Here is a 16,255-nt window from a genome sequence, read left to right as displayed (position 1 = left end):
GCTTTTCGTTTACTAAATATCCATCCATCCATTTTGTATGTCCTGCATCCAATTTAAGGTCATAGGGGAACAGGACCCGATCCCGGCAAGCAACAGGCGCAAGGAAGGATACACCCTGGATGGAACGCCAGTCAATCGCAGGGTACACACAGACACAAACACAGGCAAACACACCAAGGCCTATCTTCCAAGAAGAATGTGGACAATTAACCTACCAGAACCAGGACTGTGGGAGGAACCAGAGTAATGAGAGGAAACCCACTTGAACGTGGGGAGAACATTCTATGTCCATGCACCTAGCACACCAGCTCTGGAATTGCTGTGAAGTATCAATGCTAACCACTGCACCACAGAGACTACAGGACCTGTTGAGCTCACCCTAGTCCCCAGAGCTCCAGTGTGGTTCAGGTATCACCACACCCCAGTGTGTGAGCAGGAACACCCCAGTGCGTAAGCAGGGAGACAGCAGTGCGTGTGCAGGGACACCCCGGTGTGTGAGCAGGGACACCCCAGTGTGTGAGCAGGGACACCCCCGTGTGTGAGCAGGGACACGCAGGTGTGTGAGCAGGGAGACCCCAGTGTATGACAGGGATACCCCTGTGTGTGAGCAGGGACACCCCAATGTGTGAGCAGGGAAACTCTGGTGCATGAGCAGGGAGACCACAGTGTGTGAGCAGGGACACCCCAGTGTATGAGCAGGGACACCCCTGTGTGTGAGCAGGGAGACCCCAGTGTGTGAGCAGGGACACCCCAGTGTATGAGCAGGGACACCCCTGTGTGTGAGCAGGGAGACCCCTGTGTGTGAGCAGGGACACCCCAGTGTATGAGCAGGGACACCCCAGTGTATGAGCAGGGAAACTCTGGTGCATGAGCAGGGAGACCACAGTGTGTGAGCAGGGACACCCCAGTGTATGAGCAGGGACACCCCAGTGTGTGAGCAGGGACACCCCAGTGTGTGAGCAGGGACACCCCAGTGTGTGAGCAGGGAAACTCTGGTGCATGAGCAGGGACACCCCATGTCCCGAGGAATCACGAGACTCACCTTGCTGAATACAGTCTTGACGTAAATGGGCAGGTCTCCATGGGGGCTCCCGTACCCCCCCACGATGCTGAAGCCCAGGCCCTCTGACCCCTTCTCCAGAGTGATGGTTTTAGGCTGAGGAGGTCTGGCAGGGGGAGCAGAACAGAGAACAGAGCCAGTCACCCAACCAGTCAAACAGTCATTCTACTTTATTTCTATGTAGCTCCTTCTCAGAGCACTTGTCAGCTCCGCAAGACACGTCACCCTACCTTGGGCCTGGAACACAAATCAACAACAAGGACTCGACTCGACTGCAAACATAACCGCTAATTCCAAAAGTCTTTAAAAACGGTTTAGTGCTATGTGCATATAGCTTACATCTCCAGGAAAAAAGAACTTCTAAAAAAGTGTCATCACCAACTACTGTGACACCTGGTCTTTTAATCCACCACCCATTCAGGGAATAAAGTAGCAGATATAGCTAGTGAGTGAGATCAATATCACTGGTAAATAGCTTAAAGTGTAGATAGTGTTGTTCAGAAAAAAAAACTCATTATACCTGTCCACATCCTGACCACACTCCTTCACCTTTTTCATTACTGCCTCCTGCCTGTTTAAACAGCCCCCTTTAAGGCAAATTTAGTTAACATTCTCTCAGTTGTTTCTTTGCTTATTCCTGAATGTTTAGTTGGGAACTAGGGGATGACTAAACAAGCTTTAAAGTGATATCTTCATGCACCTAACAGTTTGGCAATTAATATTTGTGAACCAATCCAAAGAAACTAGGTCACGAATGAAGTCATTTGGACAGTGATCTCCCACTCAATCGCATGCCAGATCCCTGCATGTTTTCCTCTTCCGAGCGCTGGCAGCCACGGGCAGGCCTGGCACTCACTCTGGCTCCTCGCTCGGGACTTCAGAGGCGCTGGTCAGGGCCGAGCTGGCGGACATGCTCTCCAGCTGGCTGGCTATGGCACTGATGTTGGTGTCGGCCACCACCTGCGAGCACACAGACACAGGCAGTGAGCCCCGCGAGACAGTGGGAACCACATCACTCCCCTGCAGGAAGCAGGAGGCCGGCACTGGCACAGAGGGGCTCCCCAACCAGATGAGAGCAACTCCTAACGCGCAGCCTAGTTATTATTATTAGAAATAGAAATATGACTGGAAATATCGGTGAAACAAGGCTGAGCACTGTGAAAGAGTGCGGGATTTTACACCCCTCCAGTCCTGGGGTGAAAAGCTTGATGTTTCTTGCAGAGAACGCCCTGAACAAACTGTTATCTAAGGAGACATGGTGTTGAGATCGGTATACCCAGTGGCTGCTGGAGAGAATGTACTCTTGGGCACAATTACTCACTTTAAGTTTGAATTAAATGGCTACAGTACCTTCTGATTGGTATTTCTTCTGCTGTGGCCTGCACTGTCAAGTGAGAGACCGGAATTTTTGCTGGAAGAATATGTGTCAGGAAATTCAAAGAACTGTTGACGATGGAATTAGAAGTCTTACAGTAACAAAAGGTGTACATGAATTTATGACGTATTAATGGGCAAGATGGTAGAGTGCCCGTTACTGAGGACTTCGTTCCAGCTCTGCAAATACACCGGAATCCACTGACCCACAACAGAGCAACCAAAATCCAGGTGAATATTCTTTGTATTTTTATTTCAACCTCTGGGAATTAAGAGGGCATCTGCAGAGGAGACACATTTTTGAAGATGGTAGAGGAGGTCTGAAATCAATTTCTTAAAGGAGGACTCTTTCATCCGGCCGCAAACTGCCTCAGATCCTTGAAAACTTCCAGAAGCGACTGATTTAAATTTCATTTTTTCTGTCTTTACTCTGTAGCCGGTCTGTTGCTACTTTTGCTTTGATGGAACTCGTTGCCAACCGCGCGAGTGCACACTTTGCGCAGCGAGCTCATCAGCATATATAATTAACCGAGACCATCAAAAACACAACAACAAACAAAGCCCTATTAATGAATTGGTAGCTGGTTTGTAAACAAGCCAGTCAAACGCATCCGACTAGTTCTTTTCCTTATCTCTGTAACACACCTGCTGAACAAACGGCTCTAAAAAACGGAAAAAAAGTGTTTAGGAGCTGCAGAGTTGAGAGAGGGAGAGAGATGGAGAGGGCTGTGTTTGTACAGTACAGTATTATGCGTGTGTCTGTGTGTGTAGGGGGAGACGGACAGTAATTGCCCCCCTGGGCTCTCTAATCAGTAGCTCACAGGCAGCTCCCATTTTTATAAAGCCCTATAAGTTCCTCCTGGAGACTGGCTGATAATGGGCAATTTGCATAAAGGCCTGAAATTATCATGCTGGGCCCACTGAGCAGTCATCCAGCTGCACAGAGCTGATAATACCAGAGTACAGCATTACCCAGTGACACAGCACCAACCAACTAGGCTGTATCTCCACAGGCACACATCAGTCGTCACTGGGATTCAGGAGAGGTGGCGGAAAGGAGACTGTGTGTGTGGCTATACACATGGGGGCTGGAGGAATGCTTGTTTGTGCGATGAATTAAAGAAGGTATTCAAAGTCGTACCTCTTCCTTCAAGCACTAATACTTGTTGAAGTCCCTAGACATAAGACCTCCCCTCTGGTCTTAGGGGTTACCTAGATTATGTGTATTGCTCTTCTTTAAAACAGATTCAAATTCCCTCCCCCCCTCCTCCCAGAAACATGCCTTCCACCACAGCATAACAAACATTCCTAGGGTTTGAAATTGCTCAAATAAAACAGCACTAACTTTAAGAAGTGTCCCATTTAATTAGAAGTATAAAAATGAAATTCACAAAAAAGCGGGCAAGAAAGATTTTTGAAGACATTTTCAGTCTAAGTTACAAAAAGGGAGAGAGCCTCAATCACCCATTACAGTATAAATGCCTGTGCAAAACTGACACTTGGTCATGTAGGAATAACACTTTCAGGAAAGAGAGTTCCAAGAGTCACTGGGTTTATTCACATACAGAAGTGCCGCCTAACAACCATCCAAAACCAGAATAATTGATGGCAAAAGACCTGGAGAAACTCAGCAAACACACATCTTAGGACATTCTTTTACCATGTCCAATGTGGACATTTTTTCTGTAGTCTCCATTTTCCACACCGTGCATTTCTGTAGCTTCTGAATTGGTTTAAGCTTCATGGGATCGGTACAAGTTACAACTGCCTGCTTCTTAAAAAGTAAATGTTATTTTTGAAGGACTACTGCTGGAGCATGTTTACATTTTACCATCATGAGGGACCATGAGCTGAAAGTTTGGGCATTAAAGCACGGCTCTAGCAGACCCTTGTAGCCATGCTGACTTCCAGAGGACACGAGATGAGCACTGGACAAGCACCTTGTGTTGCACAGTCATTGACAAAAGATCTTCAGCCTACTGTACATCTCTTCCAGGGGATGGAGCAGAAGAAAGGTCAGTAATTCACTCAAAGTGACAAAGAAAGTGCCAGAGCTAGAGTTTGAACTGGAAACCTTCATATAACTTTTGCTGCCTGAAGACTGAACTTTATTTATGAATCATATATATCCATGAAAATGCTTAAAATTTTTGTTGGATAAAAATGTATCGTGTCTCTATTTAGGAACCAGTACTGAACCAGTGAATATACTTCAGAAGGAGATAAAGTCTCTCGTTCTGTGTATTGCTTTTCTCTGAAGGCAGTATCTTGGAAAAACAATGATTCAAACCCACTTAAGGTCAATCGCAATTGTTGTATAATTTACATAATGGTAATCCTGAATGATGCTAATTAGCAGTAGCTTTTTTAGAAAAATGAAAATAATGTTCACCTTCAAACCTCAATTGAATGGATTTGCTCGAAGCTAAAAAAGACAGACATAAGTGTGGTTTAGTCAAACCCACTGATGCAAAACCAGAAAGTGGGGGAGACTGGGATACAAAAATATCCTGCAAAGCTTTTAAAGGGAAGAATTGGTATTGGAATTCACTTCCTTTACTATAACATTCTGAAGTAAGCCTCTGTCGAATTTTCTTGTGAAATTACTCTAAAACTCGAATGGAGTCCATGTATGGCCAGTTCAGTTGGATGACTTGATTTCAGAAGAAATGAACCTGTCTATGTCCCTCATTGACACAGCTTCCACATCACCCATGTAACACTATCCCTTCCATGAAGTATGGTAGCAGAAGGATCGTCTTTTTGGGGGTGCTTTTCAGCTGCAGGGACTGAGACATTTGTCAGGATAGAGTGAACAATAATTCCAATACAAGCAAATCCTTACGGAGAGCCTGCCTCAGTCAATAAAGGACCTTAGACTGGGGTGAAGATTCATGTTTGAAGAGGAAAATGACCTCAAGCATACAGCCAAAGTAATACTGGAATGGCATTGGACCAAGAAGCTGAATGTCGTTTGAGTGGCCCAGTCAAAGGCCAGACTTGAATCCCCTTAAAAATCACTGTTCACTGACTCCTCTGTCCAACAGAGCCTGAGAAAATCTGCAAGGAAGAATGGTTGAATACCCCCAAATTGAGATGTCTAAAGCTGATACAGACATACCAAAGAAGACTCAAAACTCTAATTGTTTCAAAAGGTGCTTCCACAGTTTTGAATCAAGATAGTGAATGCGTCAGTAAACAATATATTTTCAGTTTTTCATTTTTCTTATGCATTTTTTTACTTTTGTTATACAATAACAATATTTTTGCCCTTGAAATTGTCGTATATGTTCTGTGAATCATGGGGAAAAACCCATTTCATCAATGCATGAAAATGATTTCAATTGTCCGTGGGGTGGTGGGGGGGGGTGATACTTTCAACACCCATAAGACCCTCCAGCTGACATGGTGTGAATTTTACTTGTCATCATTTGCAAATGGAGGAAAGAAAACACACAGTGTTGAGGGGGGGTTGCTGGCCCAGTACGATTTTTCCCAATGGGATATGTGAACCATACTTGTACAGACCACAGTGATTCCTGGAGGAGCGAACATGAAGGTGAGGAATTTTTATTTTGCAAGTTCTCCTTCTGCTCTGCAGTTCTATTTTTTTCAAAGCTGACGTTTATTCACTAAAGGTGAACGATGGAATCTGCACAGGGCCTTCAAACCCTCGCCTGATAAGGAGCTCTCCCTTCCTGTCACCATGCTTTCTCTCTCCTTCTGTGAGGAAGAAGGCGTGGCCCTCAGTTTTTTTTCGATTGGGAAGCTCTTTATCTTCAGTTGCGTCTTTGTATCTGTCCGTGTTCATGCCAGTTTCTCCGTATCAGTTTCTACTGCTGCTCGTGTTTCTGTGATGGGGTTGTGAATCCCTATCTGACACCTTGTGCTTCTTGTCAAACACTGTCGGTATGTGTGTCCCTCTTGGATACAATGTTGGCCAGTTGTGTATCACTGCTTGAGGAACAGCCCCCGACTGCATCTAATTTTCCTTGAAACATCCCAGTTCCACTCTGGAGACACTCATAACATTGAAGCCACCCATTTTGATCCTATTTAAAGCTAACAACACTACTCATGCCTACGACTTTACATCAAAGAAATAACATTTGAATTGGGGCTTGAATGGGACTTGACATTATTGTGGAAGGACATGGTTACATTTTGGGTGAGATTGAACTAAATTCAATTAAAAAAACACACCTACAACTGTCTATATCAGTGACAGTCATGCCAGTGTATCATCGTACCTTGGTGTCAATGAATGTGTGTGTCAGTGTGACTCGGTGGCAATAAGTGTGTGTCAGTGTGCCTAAGAAACAGTGTGTATCATTGTGCTTCAGTGTCAACGAGTGGATGTCAGTGTTCTTCAGGATCCATGGATGTTTGGATGGGGCGGAGCAGTGGCCCTGTGGCTAAGGATCTGCGCCTGTGGCTGGAAGGTTACCGGTTCGAATCCCGCGGCCGGGAGAGGAATCCTACTCTGTTGGGCCCCTGAGCAAGGTCCTTAACCCCAACTTCTCCAAGGGTGCCATATAAATCACAGGGAGCTTCTCTCCATGTCTGTGTGTCTCATGGAGAGCAAGTTGGGGTATGTGAAAAGACAAATTCTTAATACAAGAAATTGTATATGGCCAATAAAGTGATCTTATGTGTGTCAGTGTACCACAGTGTCAGTGAGTGTGTGTAAGTGTGCTTTAGTGACAGTGTGTGTCTTTCAGTGTCCCTTCTGTCACTCCCAATGTGACTGCAGGCTGTATTATCTGGAGCTATACCGTTGGAGCCCCTTATCTACATACCTGCAGGGAGATGCTGCCAAAGGCATTCTTCAAAAGATTAACCACCTCTCCATGAGCCAGGCCATCCAGAGACTGCCCGTTAATACTTACAATCCGGTCCCCCACCTTGAGGGAGAGAGGGGACGAGAGAGAGGAAGAAAGAATGAAGTGAGAAGAGAATTGAGGGTGAGGGCAAGGAGGGAAAGAGGTTAATGTAATATAATATATATATATATTACAATACATATATCTCATATATTATAATAATATATGAGATACAGAGGTAATTAACGGAATGAGAAAAGGGTGACTGAAGAGGACTCATCCTTTTCTGTTCCGAGCATTTCAGATATGCTATAACCAGGTTTGACAACTGTCCACAAATGTACAATTAGCAAAGGTGTCCATAAATCTGTAAATTACAAAGATTTACTGTGAATCTGGATGAAAATTCTGGATTTTTTTTTCATATGTAGGAGGAAGCTGTGATGCTAACAGGCTGATGTATTCACTTGGGGTGACAGTGAAACTCTTCCCCCAGCAAGTGTCTTCTTTAGCCACTTATCCATATACCTCCCTACTGTGTTCAGGGTCTAGTTATTTAAGTTCATTCATTGTGCCTTTGAAACCCAGAGAACTGGCACAATGAATCTAAAATTATACACACCATAGAGCATAGTCAGTGGAGCACAAATATTTGAATTTCCAGTGGGGAAAAATGGCCACATAATGGCCTAGGAATTTTGACATTATTTAAAAAGCAAAAGTGAACATTGTCAATGAAATTTGGGAGGAAAATGAATGTGCGAGCAGCCTTTCAGCAGTACGCAGAGACACCCCATGGACTCCTCTAAAAGGGTTCAGATACTGGCATTACTCTCAACAGAGCTGCGCAGGTTGGGCACTCAGAGGTGCCTGAGAGCCCAACAGGGAGCTCTAACCTGGGGTCTCACAGGGCACAGCACAGCCTGGAGGAGCAGCTCTGACGTTAGGGGACGGAAGATACCTTGAGTCTGTGTGTGCGTGCCACCACCCCACTGGCCTGGATCATGGCGATGAAGATGGGAATGTCACCCAAGGGGCTGCCCTTGCCCCCCGCAATGCTGATTCCCAGCGCATCTGTAGGGCCCTGCAGGAATGACAAACCCCAGAAAACACAAAGATAAGGATCAAGAATATTTCTGGCACTTTTAAAAAAACAAAACCACAATTACACGCAGCATTAAAAGGTGTTTCTTAGGTCAGGGCACAGTGGACCCCTAGTGGACACGAGTTGAGAGTCCAGAGGACACTGAGGGCTATTGTCAGGGAGTATACAATACATGCAAGGACATCTGTACCCAGCCAAGAGGGAGAACATTTGGGACAAATCTCAACTTCTCCAGAGAGCTAAAAATAAGAATCCTGCCCCCAGAATAGCACCTTGTCCCAGATACTAAATGTAACACCAGCGGACATAGGAGTCACCCATTTGTGTACGGCTGTCCCTGAAGTGCCTGCTGAGATTCCATCACCCTTAGTTTATTCTCATGGAGGAAAAGAGTGAAGGAGCGTGAAAGTGATACAGGACATGAAAAGAAAACAAAATAATAAATAAAATTGATGCTAAAGTGGTGGTGTTTGGGTCTATTTTGTGTGCATGGTGGGAGAGAGAGGGGTGTTGCTGTAAAACCTTAAACAATGTGATTGCATGTGCCCGTAAGAAATCACCACCTAGACCACCTTTCACAGAATTCCCAGGACATCACGTCATAGAGAACTGGACGGAAACGAGAACGAGGAGTGTGGAGCACTGCACACTGCACTAATCATTTCATCACTTAAATATGGAAACCATATGTTTATACACACATGTATATGCATCACTGTATATAAGTTTTCATATATATTTATATGTTTTGCTGTAGATTTTCAGTGAACTGAAAAAAACGTGCCACCCTTTGCCCAAATTGCAAAATCACCTCCATGCTACTATCAGGACAGGATTCTCAAGAGCTGCAGGGGCTCTAAAGGGTTACATTCCCAATGAGACTCTCGTTTCTAGGCTGACTCTTTGGACTTCCTTACCCGAATGACCTCCACTGTTCGCAAGCCAGGCTCTGCTCCTGAGGGGAAACAGGAACACGTCAATCGAGCTCTCTGGGATCCAACGGAAAAGCACCAGCGAAGCTCAAATGTCAACGGAGAGATCTGCTTTACAAATTCTTCTTCTTATTTATTATTCATTTATGAAGTGTTGCGCTCCAACAGGTATCAGGATTGTTTGCAGTTAAGCAAATGTTTATGGAGAAAGAAGAAAGATGCTTCTTTTAGAATGTATTGCAACCATACCTCCTATCGCAATCCTATCCCGAAACACTAAGAGGTGAAAATTCAATAAAAATTCAAAATTATTTAAAAATAAAAATTTTGTTTTAACTTTCAGATTTGAAGAGGGACAGATACTCTTCATACCATATCACCCTGCAACTCACTGCTGGCGACCAACTGAAGCTCAGCAGTGTGAGCCTGGTCAGTACCTGGATGGGAGACCTCCTGGGAAAGCTAAGGTTTGGTGCTGGAAGAGGCGTTAGAGGGGCCAGTAGGGGGCGCTCATCCTGTGGTCTGTGTGGGTCCAAATGCCCCAGTATAGTGACGGGGACTCTATACTGTAAAAAGGCGGCATCCTTCTGATGAGACATAAAATCGAGGTCCTGACACTCTGTGGTCATTAAAAATCCCAGGGTGTTTCTCGAAAAGAGTAGAGGTGTTACCCCACTGTTCTGGCCAAATTTACCATTGGCCCTTACCTATCACTGCCTCCTAAAAATCCCCATCTATCAATCGGCTTCATCACTCTGTACTCCTCCACACTGATAGTGATGTGTGATGAGCATACTGTGAGCACAATGGCTGCCGTCGCATCATCCAGGTGGGGCTGCGCATCATCCAGGTGGTGGTGGAGGGGAGTCCCCATTACCTGTAAAGCGCTTTGAGTGGAGTGTCCAGAAAAGCACTAGCTAAGTGTAAGGACAGGCAACACTGCTGCCTGGGAGGAAATTCACCATCTGAAGGTTGACAGTCTTCAGCTTTACATACAGACACATGTCATAGGCCTCTCTGACCAGCAGAGGGCTCTGCTACCCCACGTGAGGGAAAATGTCAGCTGATAGGCGTAGCCAAGGTGTTAAGCACAACCTGCATCTATCAAGAGTACAGAGAAATTATGAGATAGGAGGCACTAAAAACTGTAATGAATTATAATGATCTGTTTTCTAATAATTTATTTTAGCCAGTCAAAGCTCAAAACAGTGACTCTGAAACACATTGCAGAAGCAAAATGTCTGAAAAAGGACATTCCAAGACACACATGTTTTGTACTTAGCGTGTTTGTGCACAGCTTATTCAGTCAGCAAAGAGAACTGGCTACTACTGTACAAAAAGGGCACAGCACCACCTAGTGTGAGTGACCTTACATTTTTCTACATAATGCTCTCAATTATATTATCAAGACTAAAGAAGTCTTTAAAAAAACAACTGTGCAGTGTGACATTTCTAGGAGCTCTCTCTTCAGTCTTATAGGTGACAAACTCCTTGACTCTCAGCACGGGACCGGTGAAGAACTGCTCTTGGCTCCTCACCTGAGTTTCCACTGGCGGGGTCCACAGGGAGCTTCTTGCTGCTGTTGTGGAAGTGAGAGCCACTGGACGCCAGGAGAACACTGTTGGCACTGGCATGGCTTACCTGGGAAGAGAAGTCCCGATATTACAATACCTCTGAGCACTGGTGGGAGCAACAGCATGCCAACTGAACACTGCTATTTTAGTGCAGGGATCTCCAAGCACCCAGATCTGGAGAGTCCCAGACCAAGAGGGCCTGTAGCTCACCATTAAATCACCAATTTCTAAAGATATAGAACGGTTCTGATCGATTAAACTGGTTATTTGTTAAATTATGTAATTTACAGATCATTATTAAGGACTAATATCTGAAGTACTCTTACATAAATTTTAGATAGGAATACATATATTATACATATAAATATTATTTAAATATCCAAAGCCCTCAAGGACTAGATTTCTCTTAATCAAAAAGATTACTTACTTGATTCATGAACAGTTGACAGCTGTTGCCAATCTTTCAAAACAGGTGTCCTATAAGACTAACGTAATTGGGGCTCTACAGGGCCACGGTTGGAAGCACCTAATTAATGGGTTCCCGTAAGACTAAACAGATTGGGGCTCTCCAGGACAAGGACTCAGGGATCCCCGGGACCCTGCCTTAGTTTTATTTCTTGAGTGAAAAAAACAGGGGCTCCTCCATCTAGTCACATGACTAGAGCAGCTTGAGAGTATTTCTAGACAACCTAGACATGCCTTAACACAAGGAGTCTGTGATCAGCTGGAGCAAAGTTTGGTTTTCATTTTGCTGCGTTGTACTCATAAGGTTATCCAACTTTAAAATCACCTAAACAAGATTTTAATTAAATATGTTTGTCTTTGATTAAGACGGAAATGAGAAAAATTAAAACAGTCACAGGAAGAAATCCTTTCCCCTTCGTACATTTCCCCTTTCCACATAGCACATTAAAAACCTAGAACATAAGCACTACACTTCACTAAGGGTTGTGGGAGCATGGAACAAGCTGACCAGCCATATAGTTGAAGCTAACTACCCAGATTGCCTTTTTTTGTTTTTAAGTACTCTGACGTTCTCTCTACATTTCTCCAGGTTCCAGGCTTTTTTCATTTCTTCCCTGTTTTTTTTTGTCTTGAGCATTATTCACCTCAGCAAATTTTCAATACCATCAAGTCTCCAAAAACATGATTGCAGGTGGCACCTCATGTGGCTCAATTCACAGCACACCCCCGGCAATGCCTCAGGACCACTCCCCCCCAGAACTAAATTATTCAGTAAACTCTAAACTTGAGAGAGGGACTGCATCACTGTCCTTGGAGTGGATGACACTGTTCAAGAGTGATGCAGTCCCTCTGAATGCATCTCTGCTACTGACCTGGCTGCCCTCAGATGTTCTCCTGGAGGAGAGCCAGGAAGCAGCCTTGAGTCTGCCCAGTTCCAGCAGTACCGCCCCCTTGGCACACTGCAGCACAATAGAGAACATACTGTGTACAAGACTGTGTGTTACAGCACCAATTCAAAACAATTCCATTCCTAACCACTAGATGGCAAGAAAAACCTTAACACTTCATAAATAAAGATAGAAGACCAATTTTGATATTTGTTTTGTTGAAAAAGATGTTATGTTAAGTTTCAGCCCCAGTGAAAACAATATAAAAATTTAGTTTGTAATAAATTTAATTATTATACTGGCACGTTATCACATACATAAAATGAAGTGGTCTGGGAGGTACCCTGTGTTTGAGTATTTTAAAATGGAAGTAAAGGGGTATTTGCAGACTATTTCGAAAAGCAAAAATATGAAAGCGGTGCGGACATTATTTTTATTTAATTTGTTTGAACTTTTTTCTTAACTTGAATTGATGTAGTAGTATGTTCCCCTGACGATATTTTTGTTTTGAATTGTTATATGTACTCTTGTTTGTATTGTAATGTTTGTTCTTTTGTTAAGCATAAATAAAAATTAAAAAATAAATAAAGATAGATCACTTTATTGGCCAAGTAAGTTTTCACTTACAAGGAATTTGACTGGGTGAGTTGCTCATACACTATACACCTACAGACATACCGTATATACATAGAAATTAAAGGAAAAATAAATTTTGCACTTGAAGAATGTATCAGAACCCCATACTGTACATACTGTATATACATATATGTAAAGAGAAATAAACTGTCAACAAATAAACTATCTATAAAATAGATTGAACTAACACTTCAACCTGCTGTATGACTGATGCTATATTTAAATCTAAGAAATCTAAAATTTATAGTGTCTATAGTACTATCGTGCTGTCTATGTTATAGCACCGCCTTTAAGGGACAGAATTTTGACAACAGCTCTGTTGGATATCCCTAGAATTGCAGATGTCATCCTCTGATGACTGTTTTGCTCAAGCTGGTTTTGAGTCCTTGCCTTGAGTATGGCCGCGACCGTCTCCTGAGAGGCACTCCTCATGTCCTCCCTGTTGATGGACAGGATCTGGTCTCCCTGCATCAGCCTGCCATCCAGATCAGCCGCCCCACCCTTGACGACGTCAGAGATGAAGACCCCTGTTCCATTCCTGAACAGAGACAAAAGAGCTGCATCACCATCTTGGGCAACTATAAGCAATGACACTGCAGCAGTCCTTTCCTACCAGCAGTCTGTAGGTTCTGGACTGCAAAGCCCTGAGATTGCTGAAAGCACTTCCAAATGCCATTAGAGATTCAGAGTCTGTGTTTCTAAACCTGCTTTTTCAGTGTTTCCGGTTCTATTACCTGTTAAATGCTATTAATATGCTACTATCATTTGCATAACATAATACTTAATTTTATACAGTCCAAAAAGCCTTCATGAAAGATCACCATTAGAAATCCACATAAAGACACTTCAACAGTCCCTGCTGTTAAAAGGAACAGCCTTTTGAATGATTAAGCTGAGAAATGTCTCTGGATGTGCCTGTGTTCTTGAATTCAGTGCTGTCAGGCGACTCACTTACAGGAGATGATTGATTACTCTGTCTCCTGTTGTCTTTGCCCACTGCATCATGGACTGATCCTGAACACAAACTCGTTCCGAGACTAGTCTGTTAACAGGCCAGCCTATTCGGAATGACACTAGGATGCCTCAGGAACAAAAAAAGAAACAAAATGACTTCAAAAGAAGCTGAATAATTTAAGCACCTGCAGAATTTTCTAGAAATGGCCTGTTCTACAGCCGGTGATGGTTTGAAATACGCCCTGTTCACCCTAGCTGCCGGTGCTCTGTGCTAATTGCGTGAGACTTGGAAAACCAAACTGACAAGGGGGTGGGGGGGTTGGGGGGATTGGCGCTTGACCGAGGTGCCCACCGCTTGCCCACGATGCTGAGGCCCAGCCCGCGGCCGGCCCTCTTCTGCAGCTCCACGGAGAAGACGTCCAGGTTCTCCTCGTCCTTGTACTGGTGCTCGTCGCGGAAGACCGTCAGCCGCACCTTGGGCGGGGTCTGCCGCAGGGCCGCGATGGCGTCCTCGTGGGAGGCGTGGCGCAGGTCCGACCCGTTCACCTGCCCGCAGGGGACGATGGGCGTCAGCGGCACCGTTCGCGACCGCGCTGCAGACCGGAGCGCAGCAGCGGGAGCGCAGGCCGAGATCACACGGGACTCCGCTGGGGTCACGCACACACCCATGTGACCGCACTGGAACAATCATTCTGGTGCACGTGCATCAATCCATAATCCACACCACACTGCACGCTAGAACAGACTGCAGCACACTACGGACACCTGATACAATAAGGTATACTAATCTATGGTGATTATTTCACGGCAACAATATGACAATAAACTCTAATCTTACATTTTTGCCACATATGACAAACTATAATGAAATACAAGATACCAAGGCAAACTGCATGAATAAATCCTAAAAAAAAAGATAAGCTTTGGTACATGTTCACTGTATGTGTATTGCAAACTACCAAAATATGTTTCATTCACTGCAGATTAATAGGGAAGCTAATCAAAGCCTAAACCGTGGAAAAGGATAAAATATAAATATATACAGTATATGTCTAATATTGTTGTATTGTATACTGAAATTGTTGTCCATGGCAGTTACTATGGGTAGCATGGTGGCACAGTGCAGTGGTTAATTGGTTTCTGGAAATATTGGCCCTGGTGTGAGTGTGTTCGTGGCTGTGTCTGTGTGTGCCCTGTGGTGGACTGGCGTCATGGCCAGGGGGTATCCTGCTTTGCGCCTGTTGCGTGCCAGCACAGACTCCAGCTCCCCTGTGACCCTGAATTGGAAGGAGTGGTTTGAAAGTGGATGGACAAATGGTACTTATTATCATTGTCACACAGAACCAATCAGCATGTGAAAAAAAGACATATGAACAACGAGTGTGCAGAGAGACACACGAACAATTAGCACACATACATGGACACACAACCAGCGAGGATATAGGCACACAGCTAATGAGCATGCAGATACAGACTCACACAAGAAAGGAACATGCAGATACCCATACATTGTGTCTGTGAGTAATTATAAAATCCACATTTAAGAGGGATATTGCATTTCTCAGCTCTCAATTTCTAATGTAATTTTCCTGTTGACTTCTATTTTTGATGGCACAGTAAGCTCTTTCTCAGTCAATCAAACTACAATCAAGCCGTCAAAAGCTGCCCTTTTACTTCAGGAGAAGAGTACTTCTGCATAAATTGATTTGTCCATCAATTATTCAGAGATTGCAAATGGTCTCATGTCCTCCTCAATTCCATCTGGAATTACAATCACTGAGTCAGGCTTTCAAAATTCAGCTCCACTAATTTCATTTCACTCCGCTGCAGAATTTCTTTAGATGTTTTACAACAAAAACATTACGTGACATCAAAAAACCAACAAAACAATCAAATTGTACTGATTGTGAACAGGGAACTACTGTAAAGGGCTTAAACTTACACCTGGTTCTGACTACAACTTACTTAGGCCCACTTTATTTTTATTTCCAAGCTCTAAAACATTCGTTTTTGTAGTTGGTATGTTTCACACATTTTGAAAATGAAAACTTAAATTCCAAAAAAGAGCTCAAAACTGGACTTCTATATTCATACCATTTCTCACATGCTGCAGTGGCCTGGAATCTATCGGATGAAAGGGATCTCAGCTGTTTTGCATGAAATGGTAAAGAAAGGGTTAAATGTCCGGAAAACACATCTTGAATGTCATTGTACTTCAGAGACACAACCTTGAACCCTTGGTGTTAAAACAAGACAATGTTCTCAAATAAGGCTCCATGATCTAAGCCTTGAACAGCTACAGGCTTAAAGGTTTTCTGAGGCTTTTTCAATTTAAGGCCTTTTAAAAATTCTAAATTTAATTTTACTAGGAACAGGGTAGAAACCATCATATCCAGTGGTGACTTGACTAAGAGCTTAGAGAAGTAAAAGGTAAAACATGAAACA

At 43.9% G+C, this 16,255-nt stretch overlaps 1 protein-coding gene across 3 annotated transcripts in view; it reads right to left on the bottom strand.

Annotated features, from left to right (window-relative positions):
- The window catches only part of patj (PATJ crumbs cell polarity complex component), a 225,057-nt gene that overhangs the window by 1,972 nt on the left and 206,830 nt on the right, over window positions 1–16,255 (bottom strand). For all 3 annotated transcript variants that reach the window (XM_015356178.2, XM_015356179.2, XM_015356180.2), the window contains 9 exons: window positions 14,163–14,356; window positions 13,247–13,394; window positions 12,206–12,292; window positions 10,833–10,935; window positions 9,280–9,317; window positions 8,219–8,341; window positions 7,234–7,338; window positions 1,917–2,020; window positions 1,043–1,166 (listed from right to left, as the gene is read on the bottom strand). In XM_015356178.2, the coding sequence (XP_015211664.2) occupies window positions 1,043–1,166; window positions 1,917–2,020; window positions 7,234–7,338; window positions 8,219–8,341; window positions 9,280–9,317; window positions 10,833–10,935; window positions 12,206–12,292; window positions 13,247–13,394; window positions 14,163–14,356 (1,026 nt within the window). The remainder of the gene's footprint in view (window positions 1–1,042; window positions 1,167–1,916; window positions 2,021–7,233; window positions 7,339–8,218; window positions 8,342–9,279; window positions 9,318–10,832; window positions 10,936–12,205; window positions 12,293–13,246; window positions 13,395–14,162; window positions 14,357–16,255) is intronic.

Source organism: Lepisosteus oculatus, chromosome 9 (assembly GCF_040954835.1).
Source record: "Lepisosteus oculatus isolate fLepOcu1 chromosome 9, fLepOcu1.hap2, whole genome shotgun sequence".
In the NCBI taxonomy this organism is placed as follows: Eukaryota; Metazoa; Chordata; class Actinopteri; order Semionotiformes; family Lepisosteidae; genus Lepisosteus; species Lepisosteus oculatus.
The sequence above is the reverse complement of the archived record's forward strand: the minus strand, read 5'-3'. Positions and strand labels throughout refer to the sequence as shown.